This window comes from Haliotis asinina, chromosome 16, assembly GCF_037392515.1.
Source record: "Haliotis asinina isolate JCU_RB_2024 chromosome 16, JCU_Hal_asi_v2, whole genome shotgun sequence".
NCBI lineage: Eukaryota > Metazoa > Mollusca > Gastropoda > Lepetellida > Haliotidae > Haliotis > Haliotis asinina.
In genome coordinates, this window is record NC_090295.1 from 22,693,896 (window position 1) to 22,713,556 (window position 19,661).

Below are 19,661 nucleotides of genomic sequence, written 5' to 3' on the forward strand. Positions count from 1 at the left end.
CCAATCACATTGCTGTCAAAAGGGACAGAAAATTCAATGATATAAATAATTTCATTGGCTTTATCAAAAAGGACAAGATCAGGTTTGTTGGCTGGAATTCGTCTCAGGCTGTATATTGGCCTATTCCAGAGAAGTTTGTAGCTGTCATTTTCCAGGACGCCCTGGACATGCTCAGGGTCGTACCATGGATGGACCTCGGAGTCATACCATGGATGGACCTCGGAGTCAGTTATTATTATTTTTTACAGATTAAAAATTGAAATGCAGCAGAGAGGGTTCGGGTGATCCTGGCACAGTCAGGCTGGTCAAGCTCATCATCAGCTCAGGGCCCTCACCCCCTCTGCACGCAGCCCAGACAGCGAATGGGACTTCTCCCAGGAAACACTGCCTAGTCGAACCCACCAAGAACTTTTCGGAGAATTATTATTATTATTATTATTATTTACAGATTAGAATGAAAATGCAGCAGAGAGGGTTCGGGTGATCCTGGCACAGTCAGGCTGGTCAAGCTCATCATCAGCTCAGGGCCCTCGCCCCCTCTACACGCAGCCCAGACAGCGAATGGGACTTCTCCCAGGAAACACTGCCTAGTCGAACCCACCAAGAACTTTCCGGAGAATATGGAGGCTCCCCAACACTGCAGCCTTCTGCATTACCCAGATTGTCAGAAGGGCTGTGCTCCCGGTGGAGAACCCGGGCACTCTCCTCATCTGCATCAAGAGATCAGGAGGTACCAAACCAAGGGCACCGAGAACAATGGGGAGCCTGACGACATTGTACTTGGGATGCAAGCGAGACATTTCAAAGGCGAGGTCCGCATATTTATCATGCTTTTCCTGAATCTTGCCAATCACATTGCTGTCAAAAGGGACAGAAAATTCAATGATATAAATAATTTCATTGGCTTTATCAAAAAGGACAAGATCAGGTTTGTTGGCTGGAATTCGTCTCAGGCTGTATATTGGCCTATTCCAGAGAAGTTTGTAGCTGTCATTTTCCAGGACGCCCTGGACATGCTCAGGGTCGTACCATGGATGGACCTCGGAGTCAAAGCCACAGGCATGGCGGAGACGATAATAAAAGCAGCGAGCCATGCCATCATGTCTTTTAAGATATGCTGTTTGTGCCAAGGAAGGGCATCCACTAACAAGGTGTTGGACAGTCTCTGTAAATTGATTGCAAAGACGACATTTCATATTGATATTTTCTTTAAGAATAACATTCTGGCGATTGCGAGTGGGAAGTGACTGGTCCTGAGCAGCAAAAAGGAAGCCCTCAGTTTCACATTTAAGACCCGCCGACTTCATCCAGGCGAAGGAGTCGCTTGGATTGCTGTTCTGTTCCACACACTGCATGTACACACGATGCAATGGCTTCTCAGACAGCTTCTCCACAAAGGACCGACTCTGGGCAGACTTGGTGAAAGACTTCACCTGGTTTACTGCCATCACTGTACCGTCCAGCAGTACATCGCCATCAACAAAATCAACTTCAAATTTCAAATTGTGTCCAACAACCTTGGCACGCTTAAAGTAGCTGTGGAATTCCTTGCTTTCATCATGAATCTTGACGTGCATCACCAGAGGATCATCTGACAAATAAATATGTGCAAAAGTACACAATAAAATTCTGTCATGAAGAGCTTCCACATTAATCAAATCCCGACCTCCAGAATTGATTGGCATATATAAACGATTAAGAGAGGAACGAGGGTGGTGTGCTCTGTTATCAGACATGATCCTTCTGGTCAGGCGGTCAAGACTCTGGATGTCTTGTTTTGTCCAATCAACTACTCCAAAGGAGTAGGAGAGGACTGGCACAGCAAAAGTATTGGTGGCTTTGACTTTGTTTCGAGCATTTAGCTCTGAACTCCAGATTTTCTTTAAACGAGATTTATCTTGAATCAGGGCATTCCGGAGCTTGTCTCGAACTTCCATTCCAAGATAGGTGTAGGCCTGATCTTCCACAAGATGCTCAATAACTCCTCCCCCTTGTAACTTGACCGATCCATCATTAGTTACCTTGCCACGTTTCAGATGAAGAGTATTACATTTGTCGAGTCCAAATGTCATGCCAATATCATTAGAGAAGGACTCGACAAGGAGAACCTGTTCTTTCAAATTGGTCTCTCCTTTGGCAAGGAGCTCGATGTCATCCATATAGAGGAGATGAGTGAGAGGTGTTGGGGATCTGTGCTGAGGAGGTCCGGGATGGTACCCTTCCTCCCCGTTGAGCAGGAAACTCAAAGGATTTAGAGACAGACAAAAAAGCAATGGACTGAAGGAGTCCCCCTGAAATATTCCCATTCTGATTGGAATAGATTCCGATGTCTGCACCTCTCCTTGCGAGTACATCTCAAGTTGAGTCGACCAGCAACTCATTAAAGACTTGAGTAAATGAAGTAGTCGCTCAGGGAGGTCAATACACTGAAGAGACTTCAGAATCCATTCGTGAGGGACAGAGTCGTATGCCTTTTTGTAGTCTATCCAGCACATGGAGAGGTTGCGGTGGTATGTTTTAGCCTCTTCCAAAATCATTTTCTGTACAAGAAGTTGATCCTTGCACCCCCAACATCCCTTTCTCGCCCCCTTCTGCTCTCTGTAAATTATCTCACTGGAAGAGCAGTAACATGACACGAGGTTTGACAAACACCCTGTGAATAATTTATATTGAGTATTTAGACATGTGATAGGGCGGAAGTTTTTGGGATCAGTCAAGTCTCCTTTTTTGGGAAGGAGTATTGTGCAACCTTTGCAGAACCATGGAGGAACATCACCTGTATCCACAAGAGAATTGAAACAGTGAAGGAGTGGTGCTTGGACACAGGGAAACAGTTTCCAATACCGGTTTCGAATGCCATCAGGCCCTGGAGCTGTATTAGATTTGGACTTCTTTATAACAGTCTTCAGGCAATCTGGTGAGATGTAACAGACAAATGACCTAGTTACTTTCTCATGCATTGCATGGTCATAATCACTGACCCATGGTGCCTCCAAGTTACAGTCGCCGGGTACAGACCACAACTGTTTCCAGAACCTTTCATTGGCAGCCATGGGAGGCCGTTTATCATGCTCATCAACACCACTTGTCTTGAGTTGCCTGTAAAATTGCTTTTCATTATTTCTAAATTGTTCATTTTCTTTGATAAATTTGTTTCTCTTTTCCCATTTTTTCTTTCTTTCAGTCCAGATTTTATTTTTGCCTTAAGGGAATCGACAATTTGGAGAAGTACCTTTTCTTTTGCTGTTTTGTACTGTAATTTTAATTTTCTCCAAATTGTCTTTTGTCGTTTAGACATGGGATTCCCTGATGATCTTAATTTCAGGCACAGCTCTATCCAGGAAATATATTTTCTAGTTTCTCTTAATTTTACTTGAAACCGGTTTTTTCTTGGTTTATTGTTTTTAGTATTAGAAGACTTTTCTTTGGAAACTGTGTGAAGTTCCTCCAAGGTTCGAGCAGCAGCATAGACACAACAATTTACTTCATGTAATGAACAGTCCGCAGAAAGTTTCATAGAAATAATGTCATTTAATAAATCAATTTCAGTTGTGGGAAAAGACTGACTGGTTTGTTTGATTGGCCTCCGTTTTTCCAAAGGTACAACAGATATTTCATCATAAATAGAGTGAAACAAAATATATTATTATAAGTGTTCTTGTATAGCGCACAAATCAAACTGCAAGGCAATTTCTCTAGGCGCTAGGTATTTTTCCCTCGATCACCGGATGTCAATCTCAACAACACATCGTATTTCAATCTCAACTCCCTGGGGAGTATACAACTCTAGGTGCCACTAGGCGCACCGAGTTTATTGTGGCTCACTCATCCTAGCGAGGTACCCAATCGACAGCTGGGTGGACTGGGACACATAGTCACAGCACTACACCGCAACTAGGTGTATGCACGTGTTCATGTGGCCACCATCTGGTCATATACCAACGGATTCGTGGGTTCTTTTAACTGCACAGGGTTGTGTACTGTACACTAGGGGTTGTGACAACACTGAAAGAGTCTGCACACAGAGTTGACTCCAAGGTTTTTACACCCGGTCACAGGTGGGCTCGACCCCGAAACCTCAACCTCACTGGATCACTAACCTTAGCCAGCTCGCCCACCATGCCCCACCGTTTGCGGCTGAGAATTGTGAACTGTTGACAAAAAGGTCGAATTAAGGTAATTAAAGATTGAAATGAGCTGTTTTAATGACGGGGTTTCATATATAACGATGTCAGCAATTGATTTTGCATTTGTACCCTATTAGAGTATATGTGACCTTTAAAAGCTTTCGGTCGTCACGTCCATGACCCAGGCTTGGTACTGTGGGCACTATGCAAATCAAAGTAATGCACGTCAGTATCTTTGAAAGAAGTTAATTTCGCCAAAAAGAATATTAGAATCAGTGGTCAATGAATACTAGGACGTACTTTGTAATGTACTGTATTTTGCTTTATTTCGTCGTTAGAATTTCTAATCGTTCAGTGACATATATCACGTATCTCTGGCGACACCCCTGCTGCTGCTCAATCTTATCTCGCCGAACCATAGCTTGATGACGGCTCTCGTCAGTGACTGGCGATAAGTGTGTCTTGCTACTTAGCTGTCAACAACATGTCGCTTCAGTGTTATGTCTCGCCCACTTGGGGTTTACAGTGAGTGAGTTTAGTTTTTCCCTGCAGGGGACATCGGTATGGGTTTCAAATATGGTACCCATGTATGGAATCAAACCCGGGTATTCGCTTTGCAGAGTTTTGTCCCTTGGTGAGCCAAGATCCTGTGATCGTGGGTTGCCAAGAGTATTCAGGACTATTTTAGCAAAGTTGCAAACGTTTCATCATTCAGTTTGGGCTTTCCTCCAACAACAAGACGCGGTGGGGTAGCCTAGTGGTTAAAGCGTTCGCGCGTTACACCGAAGACCCGGGGTCCATTCCCCACATGGGTACAATGTGTGAAGCCAATTTATAACCTTGATGTTGCTGGAACATTTCTAAAAGCGGCGGAAAAGCATAGTACTCACTTACGCGCTCCAACAATAATATAACATCACAGCCATGACATTTCAATTCCTCCTTCAGCTGATCAGAGACCATACTAAGAATGTACGAAATGTATTTCCGTATCATACTTACTGACATTGACATTTTCTTCACAGCTGAGTGTTACACCATGAGAGGTCGCACTGCGGTGTACAGTGGTACAAAATCCACAACCTACAGCGGAAAGAGATGTCAGTACTGGTCCAGCACCTACCCCAACAATCACGGCTACTACCGCAACTACTTCGACATCACCAACGGTGCACCAAACCTCGGCTACGCTGGGGCTGCCAACTACTGCAGAGACCCTTCTGGAGGTAGCATCCTGGCATCTGGATACCTGTGGTGCTACCTGGCCGATTATCCCGGATATGAACAATGCAATATTCCTAAGTGTTGATAAATCTGAAGTGACAAAATAGTCATTATTGTTTTTTTATTCACATCCAGCACCGATTATTAAATATAGCAAAGATGTACTACGTTTTCGTCATTGCTTTAAGTGGTACCATAGTCCGTTTGGCTCAAAAGAGGACCGATGAACTGCAGTCTGACTCGAAGACTCTCAGTCATGGTTTGACCTCACTGACCCAGAACAGAAATGATTGATAAATGTGATTTGAAAGTGGACAGAACTAAGATAATGGACGATATTTACTTGACGGCCACGCACTCACCTCAAGCAAGCGAGACAAGATTGCTTCCTGGACTACTATCTTCGGTTAATAACAGCGATAATCATTAACCTGTGCCGTGTTGTCTCCATCCTTTCCTGCACACCTGGCTGTTCCTTTCTTTGGACTCCTCCCTCGTAATATATAGTGAACTGTGTCAAACTTTTAATGACAGTTTGGTAAATAACTTATGTATTTCATTGATTATTAAATGGTTATTATTTTTCGAGTTAGATTGCAATTCATCGGTTCGATTGTGAGCCAAACGAACTATAGAAGTAGTAGTTTTAGTAGTAGTAGTAGTAGTAGTAGTAGCAGCAGCAGCAGCAGCAGCAGTAGTAGTAGTAGTAGTAGTAGTTTGTTTGTTGGTTTGTCATTTGACTCTGCACCAATACAGTTGTCACAACCTTTGACCCGTGTCAATAATTCTAAATTCACTCTGTATGAAGTCTGCAGCTAGTCTACACCGTCTTCATCCAGTCTATATCCATTCTGTAAACAACTGTACACCGTCAACATCAACTACAGTCAAAATCAAATCTCCAGTCTACATCGGCTGTACGTTCAGTCTTCGCCACACCTTCGTCCATTGTATGCCTTGTCCCGCATCAAGCACATGTTCAGTCTGCGCCCTGTGTATGTCACGTCTCAGTTAGTTTATATCCAGTCTTTATCACGTCTATGGCCTTTCAAACTTCTGTCCACGATCATACAATGTTCAGCCTCCATCGTGTATGACCCGTCGTCGGAACCTAAGTCGAATCAGAATACAGTTAACGTCAGACCTGCATGAAGACCACGCTTATTAAGAAACGAGGGCATATCATTCAACCTGTCCTGGCCAGGCAGTGTTAGCAATACTTTCATTTGCCAGTTGGTCACCGGGGCCTGCAAGCTTAAAATCTACAGGCCCTGAATGGAATCTGGAGAGAGATTTGTCAAGCTAATCAAAACAAGAAAGACTAGACTTTATACACTCTTTCAGAATATTTCTACAAAATCAATTAGAGAAGACTATGGCGCAGAAAAAAATTTCATTTGTTAAAGACTGGTGTGGGCATTCCTATGAGTAAAGCGCTGAAATACCAGGATGTGAAGCTGTAATTATCGTAGCATGTAGAATCATGGATGATTCCCCAACTTTAATATAGCAAATATAATATGAAAAATTCTAGTTGAAAAAAGACTATTTTACTGATAATTTACTGAAGGCCACAAGGGCCAGCAAATAGTTGAAACTGCCGGCCCGATACAATTACAACCGGCGAATATCTCCTACGTTGCTGCCAGGTCAAAGGTGAAAAGAACACTAGTGATTAGAGACATGAGTCATTGACAATAAAACAGAAACAGCCCGTAGTTATCGGAGACACGAGTCATTGTACAATAAAACGTAAACGGCCAGAAGTCATCAGAGACACGAGTCATTGACAATAAAACAAACGGCCAGTAGTCATCAGGGACACGAGTCATTGTACAATAAAACGTAAACGGCCAGTAGTCATCAGAGACACGAGTCATTGTACAATAAAACATAAACAGTCAGTAGTTATCACAGACACGAGTCATTGTACAATAAAACATAAACAGCCAGAAGTCATCAGAGACACGAGTCATTGTACAATAAAACATAAACAGCCAGTAGTTATCAGAGACACGAGTCATTGTACAATAAAACATAAACGGCCAGAAGTCATCAGAGACACGAGTCATTGACAATAAAACAAACGGCCAGTAGTCATCAGAGAGACGAGTCATTGACAATAAAACAAACGGTCAGTAGTCACCAGAGACACGAGTCACTGTGCAATATAAACTGAACGACCATTAATGGTAAAACACGAGTGATTGTACTCTAAAACACATTTTAACACTTGATGTAAAATGAAGCATAATCTTTTGGTGTTCGTAAATACCCTGCTGAAGTAGTTCCAGAAGACAGTTCCACGGGGACAACCTTGTAGCTCGGATCCGAACGCACATATGTATTGACCTTGTGCTGTCTCCTTCGACAGTTAATTCCGTCCTGAATAAGTAGACCACAACACAATCGGGTCATTGAATATAGCAAGGGGGTGCGGGCTGGGGTCGTTGAGGTTAGTCATCAGACTTCATCATGTTTTGCATGAAACTACCGTCACACTCAGAAGCCACTACACTTTGTGCAAGTTTGCAACGAATGATTGACTGAGTGAATATGGTTTTGAGCAAAATTCCAACAATATCAAGACAGAGAATCCAGAATATGGTTTCACATATTGCACTACTGTGGAAATTCATCCCAGGTCCCGGGTCATCGCCGTATCAAGCGAACACTTTGACTACTTGACTACTTAATTGCTCTGGTGGTACTCGGAGTCTTTTGATAATTATTCATCTTCGTGATTTTGTTTGTTTCATCTGCGGGGTGCTATATCTTTACAATTGCAAAGAATACACGCACACGCACACGCACACGCACACGCACACGCACAAAGATTACATACACACGCACGCACACACACACACGCACACACACGCGCGCGCACACGCGCACACGCACACACACGCGCACACACACATGTGCAAACGCATTGCATTAATCCATAATACACGTCTCTTGAATACAGGTTCATGTCGCTCTCAGTTAAATCATGACGCACACAAGATGTTTAAATGCCGTCTTTACTCTTCATTTCCTGCAGCCATCTAAGAGAACTCCTCCTTTAAACAAGTGTCTGGTGAACTCGGATGACCATCAACATTGACATCAACCCAAACACCATCTCCAAACCACCTACGCTTAAATCTAAACAGGCGTAGTTCGTCTACTGATTTGTTCCGCTGTTTAAACGCAGACATCCATTTACAACTTCATCAACCAAGAGCATCCTTATCTGAATGTAAGCTTTACCTAGCAACACTGCGTTGCCGGATTTCGGCATGGTTTGATCCTGAGGAGCCGTTATATTTACTATCTCCACCCAGTAAGACTATAAAGTATGTTTCTGGTACTGCCTACTTCACAGTACGGTTTTTGACGGTTCCTGAGAACATGTGGAAATTTGTGGCTGTCTTGGGTTTTTTGGCCTTCAGTGTCTCAGCTGAGCTGAGATGTGAGTATAAAGTTTCTTTTGCCATCTCATCTGTTGATTTTAGTTGTAATTATTTGAATGATAGTCATTTGGGCGTTCTGGTTCTACAGTTTACATCCAAACACCGTTGTTTCGAACTTACGATTTTCTCGAAGAAAAGGCTTGAACCCTGTGTATTCATATTCATGTTCAAGTTGTCCCCTTTGTCTCGATCTGCAAATTCCAAGGACAATGTGAATGTCTTCAGATATGAAAGATTGATGTTTAACGCCGCACCCAGCATTATTCCAGTTATATGTCGGCGGTCTGTAAATAATCGAGTCTGATCCAGACAATCCGTCCAGTGATCAACAGCATGAGCATCAATATAAGCAATTTTTAGTAGTTATGACATTGTGCTGCGGAAGACCAATTTTAACCCGGACCTTTACAGAATATATCAGAAGTGTTCATCCGAAAGATTATTCTTTTCTTGTCAACATTTTCATGTGAAGTTTTAGAACCATGTATATTCAGAGATGCTTGCATTGCTAAAATGTGTCCAGAGGTTTTCATTTAGTGTATGTAATAATTTAAACACAAATACATTTTTGAGATCTGGTTTTCTAAAAAATAAGGGCATGACATTCTGAAGGTGATTTAACCGTTAGCTCAAAAGATTTGCCTTTTAAAATTATCCCTGACGTGATATGACAAATATCTGTAAGTGGGAACACAATAAATGGGTAGTCAGTCAAGGTAACATTTCGGATCGATCTATCAACTCTAATTCAGTTGTTTATTTACATATCTAGTGAGACAAAAAGTGTCCTTGTCATATCTCGCCCTAAGGAGTATGTGCTATTTTATACAATAGCATACAGCAGTTGGAATATTAACTACAGTTTATTTACCTCTTCCTTGACCGTTTTAATATTCTCATTTTGTCTTACCTTTCAGTGAAGCGGCAAGTGCCTTGCATAAGTAAGTGTTTTAAGATATACAATCTATTCAGAGAGTAAATTTTTGGATGGTAATACTATATAAAACAGCTCAGCTACAGACAAATGGAACAACTCTGTGTTATGGCGTTGATTAACTAAAAAACATTATCTTTCCTAAATGGCAAAATTATGGTTTCCCTCAGTGGCTGCCTTCCTTGATATAAATACAATACAGTTTTTTAATCAGTGCCTCTAAAGATTACAAGGGTCTATTTTTATACATTCTTCGGTAAGAAAATTATGTTTTTAAGTTTCACGTTTATAAGAATCGACTCCATTGGCTTTTGCTACTGACGTCCGAGCATTATATTAGGCATCCGTTAGTTTCATATCATTTGTTTATGTTGATTTTTATGAAATATAATTCCCAAGCAAAGTTCGTAATATGTATATGGTGTCATTTATTTATATTTATTATTTTTTTAGTCACAATCACGCGTGTCCCTCCCTCAGCATTATCAATGAACACCCTACTACAGTGATTTTGTGGTCACAACGTTAACCCTTAATTGAATTTTGAGACAGTTAGTCTTTAATGGTTAGTCGTTAATGTTCAGACGTCAACGTGGTTAATACATCCTTGAATTATAAGGCCATTAACTCATATGAGCCGGGCCTTGTCGGGAGATATCAGTATGAGGCATTGGGGTTCGCTCATCACGCGACACATCCGATATGTCGTCGCCACAACAAGGATAAAGTAATGTGTTGTTGGTAGAGATGGACGATAAAGTGTCAGTGAGTGAGTATAGCTCTATGCCGCTTCTCGCAATATTCCAGCAATATTCACGGCGGGAGACACCAGAAATAGTCTCCACACACTGTACCCGAGTGGGGAATCAAACCTGGGTCTTCGGCGTGACAAGCGAACACTTTAACCACTAGGTTACCTCAAGTGTAATACGAACATGGTTTTAAGTGTTTTACTGTAAACTCAAAACGTTAACAGCACACAAGAAATAGTCTTTACAAATAACCTCTCATAACAATGTTAAAAAATGACTTAAGCAAAGCCCCAAACTACCCAGAACGTTTGATGCCTCTTTGAAGAAGCCCACGACTAGGACTTATGAAAAAGCCGTCTGAGCGCTAAGATGACCATGACGCTTGAAACATGACGTAAGAAGCAAAGTAGTGAGTGACTGTTCAGACTGAACGACCTACATATCCAAATAAAGTTAATGCTTTTTTATTTTCAGACAGCTGGGTTCCACCCAAAAACCCTTGTCTGGGAAACAATAAGAGAATCTATTTCCCACATCCCACCGACAACACCAAGTTCCTCCAATGTGACAATCTAGGTCAGATGTACATCATCCAGTGCCCGTCGGGCACGACTTATAACTCGGCTACCACGTCTTGCCGGTCAGGTGTCGTCCCCCAGGTCACACCATCCATTCCCACAACCTCGGCCAGGTATTGCACCAAATCCAATTATGCAGCTGGACTTATCTATTTCGCCATCCCAAACACCCCCACTAAGTTCATCGAATGTGGTCCTAACGGAGATGCCACAGTTCTTTCATGTCCCTCCTTGCTGATTTGGAATCAGGCCCGTCGTGCTTGCGAATACGCCACTAATGCAGGCGTTGTTGTGACGCTACCTCCAACCGTTGGTCCAGTAACATCAGGAACTGGAATTGGAACCGGAATTGGAACTGGAACCGGAACCGGAACCGGAACCGGAACCGGAACCGGTATTGGAACTGGAACCGGAACTGGAGCGAATCCTTGCATGTCCAGCCAAGCTGCTGCTGGGAAGCTGTACTTTCCTCATCCCGATGCACATAAATTCATCCAGTGCGATAACAATGGTGACGCCTTTATTGGTTCTTGTCCAGGTGGACTTATATGGAATACGGTTCTTGAAACCTGCAACTCACCGTTTTCCTCGATTGGTTGAAAAGAATCAACGTGGGATCGGCACAGTATAAATATAATTACAAAATAACCATGACTTGGATCAACTAGCAATAATCAGTTCACTAAGCATTTGTTGCAAATAAATCTTAGTGTCTCATCAAGGGTTGGTCTTGTGTGTCACTGAGCCAGCCTTTGCGATTCCTCACTTTCTCTCGACAATAATAACTGAAGTAATTTTAAAGTCACATAATTTTATTGTATTATTATTTACTTCTAATCTAATTTAGCGCTGGGTTCCTGCTCGGCTGCTCACATACGCTGTGTTTTCCCTCGAGCATTGGATTGCAACCTCAACGGTACATCGCATTGTCAATTTCAACTCCCTGGGGAACAATCAACTCTTGCCGCCATTAAGCATACAGAGTTAATGTGGCTTTCCCATTCTTTACTTGGTACCGATTCACAACTGGATATAATTGAGCCGTGAGGTGTTAGGTAGCGCTGCATGGGTGGTTTAAGTAATACTGAGACGCCTTTGCAAATAGTCGAGCCTAGACTACATCAAATCCGTCGTCGCATTGTTGCAGACTGACACGTCTTGAAAAGAGACAGAATATAGGCCAGGAATAGAGAACAGCGTGACGTTTAGTCCGAGTCCTTACGGGAACAAGTAAATGGCCGATACAGTTGGAACACGATCAGGCCGTCGCGATCTGACTGTTAGCCATGTTTCGATCATTTAAAGCAGACCTGTTAAAGCGATATTGCTTCATGCTACATCTAAAAGGACCTCCTTCCATCTCAGGTGCACTCCTTCGAGTACTTCGTGGCATTGTACTTTCGACGAATATCAGTGAGTGAGAGAGTATAGTTTTACGCCGCGTTTAGCAATATTACATCTATATCACGAAGTGGGACACCTGAATTGGGTCTCACACATTTTACCCATGTGGGAATCGAACCCGGGTCTACTGCCGCCCCTCTTTAACATAATGCTGACACGTGTCATCCTTCGGCTACAATGATAAAGCTCTTAAATATTAATTTAAATAATTTCCAAGTCCTACAAGGGCAGAGCAGACAGCACACCATGACGCCGTGTGAACAACTGAATGAGAATTAGATTGTTACTTAATTGTAATGGTTTGCTCTTTCCAGACTCGATTATTCATTAGATGAACTATTGAGTGAGTTTAGTGTTACCCACTTTTTTTCCACAGAGATGTGGAAAAAAACGAGTGAGTAGGTGGTTGGGATTTTAGCCACATTCCAGCAATATCATGACGGGTACACAAGAAATGGGCTTCATACATTGTACCGGGAATCGAACCCGGTCTTCGGTATGAAGAGCAAACGCTTTCACTGCTAGCCTACCCCCACCGTCCCTGAGCCCGGTATGATGAGGGATAGATGAAGCCTAGACAGGGGACGAAAACATCATTCATATTATCCAGCGTTCATTTCCTACTCATAAGCGTTTGGGTTTTTTTTGGTAGAGAAGGAATAGTTATTCGCCTTTTACATCAGTTATGACATTACGTCCCTTAGGTGAATACAAAAAGGTACTGTCGAAAATAGAAAAAAAAGTTTTTACTCTGTTACTCTGAATCCCTGAAAGTTACATAATCGCAACTAGGACATGTCGAAATAACCTTCATCGTCCTAACTGGGCGTTCAGTGGAATGCGTAATAGGATATCAAGAAAAGCATGCTAACTCATGAAATGGGACAAAAAGACCGAAAAGCTGCTGAAAACAATATTTCAGACAAGAGATGGCAATGAGTTCGCTCAGCCAGGTATGACGACAGACCGTCGACTCACCTGGCGTGAAATGCAAACAAACAGACAGAATATTTTATTCAAGTCTGACCTTCTAATCGATATGATTATCTGTGAGTGTTTAGTCCAGTCTTTTCACAGTATCTGGATCCATACCTCTGGTTTACGGATTTTCTTCCTGTATCTGAAAGCATACATCCGGTTCACGGAGGGTTTCACTGCATGTGGATCCATACCATTGGTTTAAGGAGGGTTTTACTGTATTTGCATCCATACCATTGGTTTAAGGAGGATTTCACTGCCTGGAGGGTTTCTTCGCTGTATCTGGAAACATGCATTCGGTTTAAGGAGGGTTTGTATCTGAAAACACACATCCGGGGTAACGAGTGATTCAGTGATCATTGAATCTGAAACAGTACTTCCTCATCTAAAAGGTATTCAGTGAATCGGAAACAGCAAAGTGGGTTTCCGATGTGATTAACCAAAGAAATTTGCCACTTTTGTTTCCATTTCCAAAGTCACATGTGCGTTAAAACTGAAGCTTTGTCTCTGGAAATAAGTAAGTTTGACCGAGACAAATTATCTCCATTTAAACTGAACATAAGCCCCAATGAGCTTGGGGACTCAGAACCAGAGGAAACCTAACCTTGTTTCACCTTGCATCTATGCATTGCACGATGGGTTTGGAGGGAAGGGAGAACAATGATGTTCTGTGGTTGTTTGCGTGACATTGTGCCTATGTTTGAAATTGTGTCTTCTTTGTGGCGAGCGAACACTTGAACCACAAGGCTACCCCACCACTCTCACACGATGGAAGGATGGATTAATGTCAAGTGAATGATATTCTCACGCTCACTCTAAGCTCATAACATGAACATTCATCAAACAAACATTACAACACAATTCAATGAATGAGCATTGCATGCAATACGACTAGCGACATAGGGACCGTTCACGATTTATGGCAAGAGGATGATGATGAGATTTATGGAGACGCAATGGGAGGGCTTCCCCTCCGCCACCCCCTCCCTACCCCTTTCAAGTTTATGTATAAAGTGAGCGATGTACCCCGCCCCTACCCTCGACCCCCACCTCCATACACATCCCATGTCATGTACAAAATCAATGACCCTCTCCCCCCTTCCGTATTTATGTAATAAATATTGTGCATAATAAGTAAGCAATATTGTTCTGTGCAAAACTGCTCAACGCCACAAGTCCCATATTAATGTATGGTACTTACGACAGTCTTAGCCCTTAGAGAGTTTCGAAAATCTAGGCCCTAGTACCCAATACAGCCAGTTGTCTTCCTGTGAGATGTTCCCTAGGCTTGTAACAACACAATGGCTTCAGGGTGGTGACATACAACGATATCTTATCGAGAATATGACACCAGGAAGTTTGTGTGGCGCGCATTCACCCAATACCGTTACTTGTGTACATGGCGCCGTCATCTGAGGACGCATATTCTAGTACTTGTTACTGAACAGTTTTGATGACTTCAACTATGGATGGTCATGTTTTTGTAAGTAATTGGCTCTAATTTGTTTGTGTTGTTAGTTAGTTTGTTTGTTTTAACCCAGCAACCAGCAATATATCAGGGAGTCAAGAACTGGATGTGAGACTTTTTTTATCACTTTACGTTTACTTTACCAATTAATACGATATTGCTTATTCCTGCGTCAAATCGCGCAGCCTTTGCTCTCACTTCCATCAGAAAAGAATAACCGAGTTAAAATACTGGTACTTCATTCCATTCGCGACTTCAATGGTTTTCACAAATCAGTCAGTGATGATATTGTGGGCAAAGAACAGCTGTCAAAACGGGGGAAATCTAACAAACTGATAAGCATAACCAGAATATATTTCAGCCTTTAAGTCCAGGATCCGGAAATGTAAAACAAAAAAGTCCACGAAAGCTTAGCCAGTAATACAGGATTCTACAGCCACACAGTATATGTTGCAAAGAGCAAGAGCAGCTTGTTAGCAGCTGTTATAGTAATACATTAGCGTGTTAGCCTGCATAATATTGGGGGACTTTTAGTCAGGCTCTTGGATAAGAATAATAAGGTCACGCGAACGTTGATTTCAAACGTACTAAATGAGAAAATGAAATTCTATGTACCAAGTAATTCACATGATGGAAACACATGATCATCGTGCCTGAGTACATGTAACATGAACATGTACCGTTAATGTCCATACCCCTGAAATCCGGAAGGATACATAAAGATCTAAGGTGTGTAAACATTATCAAATTTGAAAATTAACGGGTTCTCTGTTTGGAAGTTCATGGACATACCCAACAATCCGGTCATGGCATACACGTAACTAGTGGGCGTATTCACGCAGAGTATTTTGCCACTACGGGGTCTTTTGACCAAAATATGAAAGGGTGTGAATTTTCAAATCACTTGCACATGGATTATTGTTTGCAGGTCCTGTCTTTAACCGTGGCCCTGTTAGCAGGAGGATCAAGTCTCGAGAGTCAGCAATGTCAGTGTTCTGAAAGCAGGCACTCTATAACTGCTGACTGTACAAACAGAAACTTGTCATCCGTTCCCAGTAACCTCCCATATAACACCACCAACCTGAAACTGACTCGTAACAAAATTTCATCCCTTGGAAAGCAGCTGAAAAAATACATTTTCCTGAAAATACTTGATTTATCGTTCAATTATCTGAATAAGCTCGACCGCTACGACTTTGCCGGACTTTCTGAATTGCAAGCCCTCAATCTCAGCTACAATCAGTTGCGTCTCTCTGAAGAAGTGTATCCAACTGGTATGTTCCAGTCTCAGACAAAACTACGGTTGCTGATAATAAACAACAATTCTCCTCCCGAGAATGAAGAAGATTTGAGCGACACAGACACTTCACTTTGCTACCCAGATGAAACTTTCCAGGATCTGGTTTCCCTTCAGGAACTTCACATTGATGGACTGAAGAATCCAATGTTTGGACAAGGCTTTAAATACACCAACATCACGAAACTCACGATTGGAGGAAACTGCAACATGAGGGTCATTTCAAACGAAACATTCCGCTATATAGAAAGAGTAACACACTTAGACATTACAAAATGTGAAATAACTGATATTGACCAATCTGCATTTGAGTCCCTCCAAAACATTCACGTGTTAGACATTTCCAACAATTCCGATCTTGGATTAGACAAGGCTTTTGCTAGTTTGTACGGTCTTCGTAATTCTTCACTGAAAATTCTTAAAGTAAACAAACTGAACAGATATCGAGGTATCGGCATTTTCATAATAGAGGAGCACTTCAAACACGTGTCTGGTATGGTTCTTGAGGAAGTACATATGGAAGACAACCGGATCGAATTAGTGGATCCTCGAGTACCCGTTCTCCTACCACAAACCCTGAAAGTTCTCTTGGTGAGAAGAAACAGGTTTTCATTTGGTTTGTATCTTCTAACAATGATATCACTGACCAACCTGCAGTTTCTAGATGCTTCGTCGGGTCACTTATCCCATGCTCGTCCATTTTATGTCCATGCACAAGCTCAGCTTGATTCTTACCTCAGTGATTTAGAGGCAAACCGTCATGTGGCTCATGATGGCACTTCACATGCTAGGGAAAGTTCTAGTTCATTGTCTGATGTCACCAAGTCTGTGAAACACATTATTTCTCGATTTGAAGATCTTTCTGATGGTGATTCACCATGGCCAGGAAATTTCACAGTTCATAGTCCACCACATTTAACACATGTAAACATCAGCAACTCGAAACTGACTTTCAACATCCACAGAGTAAAAGTTGGTAAAAACAAAGTCAAGGTTTTGGATCTGTCATATAATTTCTTTACGCAGGTGATTGGACCAATTATTGGGCTTCATCATCTAGAATTCTTGGATGGATCACACAATTATTGTGATTTTATAAACACACACGTCTTTGATGATATGATTTCCCTGAGAATACTGAACATAAGTTTCAATTTTCTTGGCTATACATTACATGATGAAACATTCAGTAAGTTGTTCAAGCTTGAACACCTGGATCTATCAAATAATAAACTGAGTAGTCTGCCAAGGGACATTTTTAAGGGCTTAGAAAATCTTCAGTACTTGAGTATTGGATCCAACCATTTGAATACGTGGGATGCCAACATTTGGGACCTGAGCAGCTTGGAACTTTTAGATTTATCCGATAATCTCTTTGAGCAGCTTGATGTAACCTTTAGAAATCAGATTGATGACAATGCGAGCAAAGAACTGAAAATGAGGCTTCATAAAAACCCATGGAAATGCACATGTGAGACACTGAGCTTCTTGAAGTGGCTGGACACTAAACGAAGTCGTGTTTATGATCTTCAGGACCTACTCTGTACAGGGTCAAATGGTGACCAGAAAAACATGACCAACCTACATGACATCATTATGGAACTGGAGAAGAGCTGTGCATCCTACACTGGTGTGGTGATTGGGGTGCTGAGTTTGATCATATTGGTCCTGATATTTGCTGTGACGGGCATCGTGTACAGATACAGGTGGAAACTGAGGTACCTCTACTACGTTGCCCGTAACCGACACAGAGGCTACCTGCCTGTAGAAGAGGAGGATCAGGAGTTCGAGTTTGATGCCTTCATATCTTACGCTGATGAGGACCGTGATCTAGTAGTTAGGAAAATGAGGCAGAGGCTTGAAGAGATGCAAGGTCTAAAGCTCTGCATTCATCACCGAGACTTTCTCGTTGGGGAAGCTATCGCTGCCAACATCCTAAACGCTGTAAAATCCAGCAAGAAGACAGTGATTGTCCTGTCAAGACACTTCTTGAGGAGCTACTGGTGTAAGTACGAAGTGGAGATGGCTAAGATGGAGAGTATCTACACGGGACGGAACATCCTGCTGGTTGTTGGCCTGGAGAACATCCCTGTGAAGGACCTGCCCGCCGACATTGTGGAGTTGATGTGTCAAGATTCCTATGTAGAGTACACTGATGATCAGGATGGTCAGGAAGTGTTCTGGCAGAATCTAGAGCGATCAATACGTAGGATGTAATGTGACTATTCAGTGGGGGGTATGTTTCATAGTGTATATTTGTACATATCTGTTCTTTTACACACTGTTCTATTTTGAGATCTATGACTTCCATGAGGAAAAAATGTTATTGTACATTATTGCAAATGTCATATTTTTTTCTTTATCTCAGTTTAGTTCTTGCATTATTTAGGTTTGTAATAGAGCTGCATGTGAATACAAAACGTCTTTAAAGTACAGTCGGAAATAGAAGAAAAAAATGTGTTTAGTCTGTCACTCTCTATCCCTAAAATTGACACAGTTGCATGTAGCATATGTCGAAATAATCGTCCGAACTAGGCGTTTATTGGGATGCGTAATAGAATATCCAGAAGAGAAAGTGTACTCGTAAAATTGGACAAAAAGACCGAAAGCTGCTGAAAGCAATATGTCAGACTATAAATGTCAATTAGGTCGCTTAGTCTGGTATGTCGACGAACCGTGGACTCACTTGGCACGAAATGCAAACCGTTGAAACAGAATATTTCATTTAAGCCTCACCTTAAATGCACACATTGCGCTCACATATAAGCATTTACAAAATATACAAACCACTCCAACATTGTAAACCAGACCATAGCGCTACCGTCATGCAACTTTTTGAGGGATGGATGATGCATCCCACACAAGGCTTTACATCTGGCGATTAAGAGAGTGAGTGAGTGAGTTTAATTTTACGTCGCACTTAGCAATATTCCAGCTATATGGCGACGGTCTGTAAATAATCGAGTCTGGACCAGACAATCCAGTGATCAATAACATGAGCATCGATCTGCGCAATGGGGAACCGATGACATGTGTCAACCAAGTCAGCTAGTCTGACCACCCGATCCCGTTAGTCGCCTCTTACGACAAGCATAGTCACCTTTTATGGCAAGCATGGGTTGCTGAAGACCTATTCTACCCCGGGACCTTCACGGGTCGCGATTAAGAGAACAAGCACACGACTCGCTTGTTTAGAGTCGCTTGTTACACAACATATTTAGAGTGAGTGAGTATGGTTTTACGCCGCTTTTAGCGATATCACGGTGGACGTCACCAGAAAGGGTTGGGACATTGTACCCACGTGGGGAATCGAACCCAGGTCTTAGGCTTCCCCACCGTCTCAAAATATATACGTTGCCTGACCACGCGAAGATCGACGGGAATGGATATTTGTTTTGGCAAATTTTTGTTACATGGCGTTTAGTTCCCCAGTTTAAGCCCCCG

General features: G+C 42.2%; 2 protein-coding genes across 2 annotated transcripts; both read left to right on the forward strand.

Annotated features, from left to right (window-relative positions):
• Nucleotides 1-8,684: 8,684 nt before the first annotated feature.
• LOC137268684 (chondroitin proteoglycan 2-like) lies at nt 8,685-11,787 on the forward strand. The gene is made up of 3 exons (XM_067803285.1): nt 8,685-8,805; nt 9,724-9,747; nt 10,967-11,787. Exons 1-3 carry the CDS (start codon nt 8,745-8,747, stop codon nt 11,668-11,670), a joined length of 789 nt encoding a protein of 262 aa, XP_067659386.1. The 5' UTR covers nt 8,685-8,744; the 3' UTR covers nt 11,671-11,787.
• Nucleotides 11,788-14,917: 3,130 nt separating this feature from the next.
• LOC137268706 (toll-like receptor 4) lies at nt 14,918-18,434 on the forward strand. Its single transcript, XM_067803305.1, has 2 exons — nt 14,918-14,935; nt 15,849-18,434. The coding sequence occupies exons 1-2, from the start codon at nt 14,918-14,920 to the stop codon at nt 18,432-18,434; spliced, it is 2,604 nt and encodes an 867-aa protein (XP_067659406.1).
• Nucleotides 18,435-19,661: the final 1,227 nt, after the last annotated feature.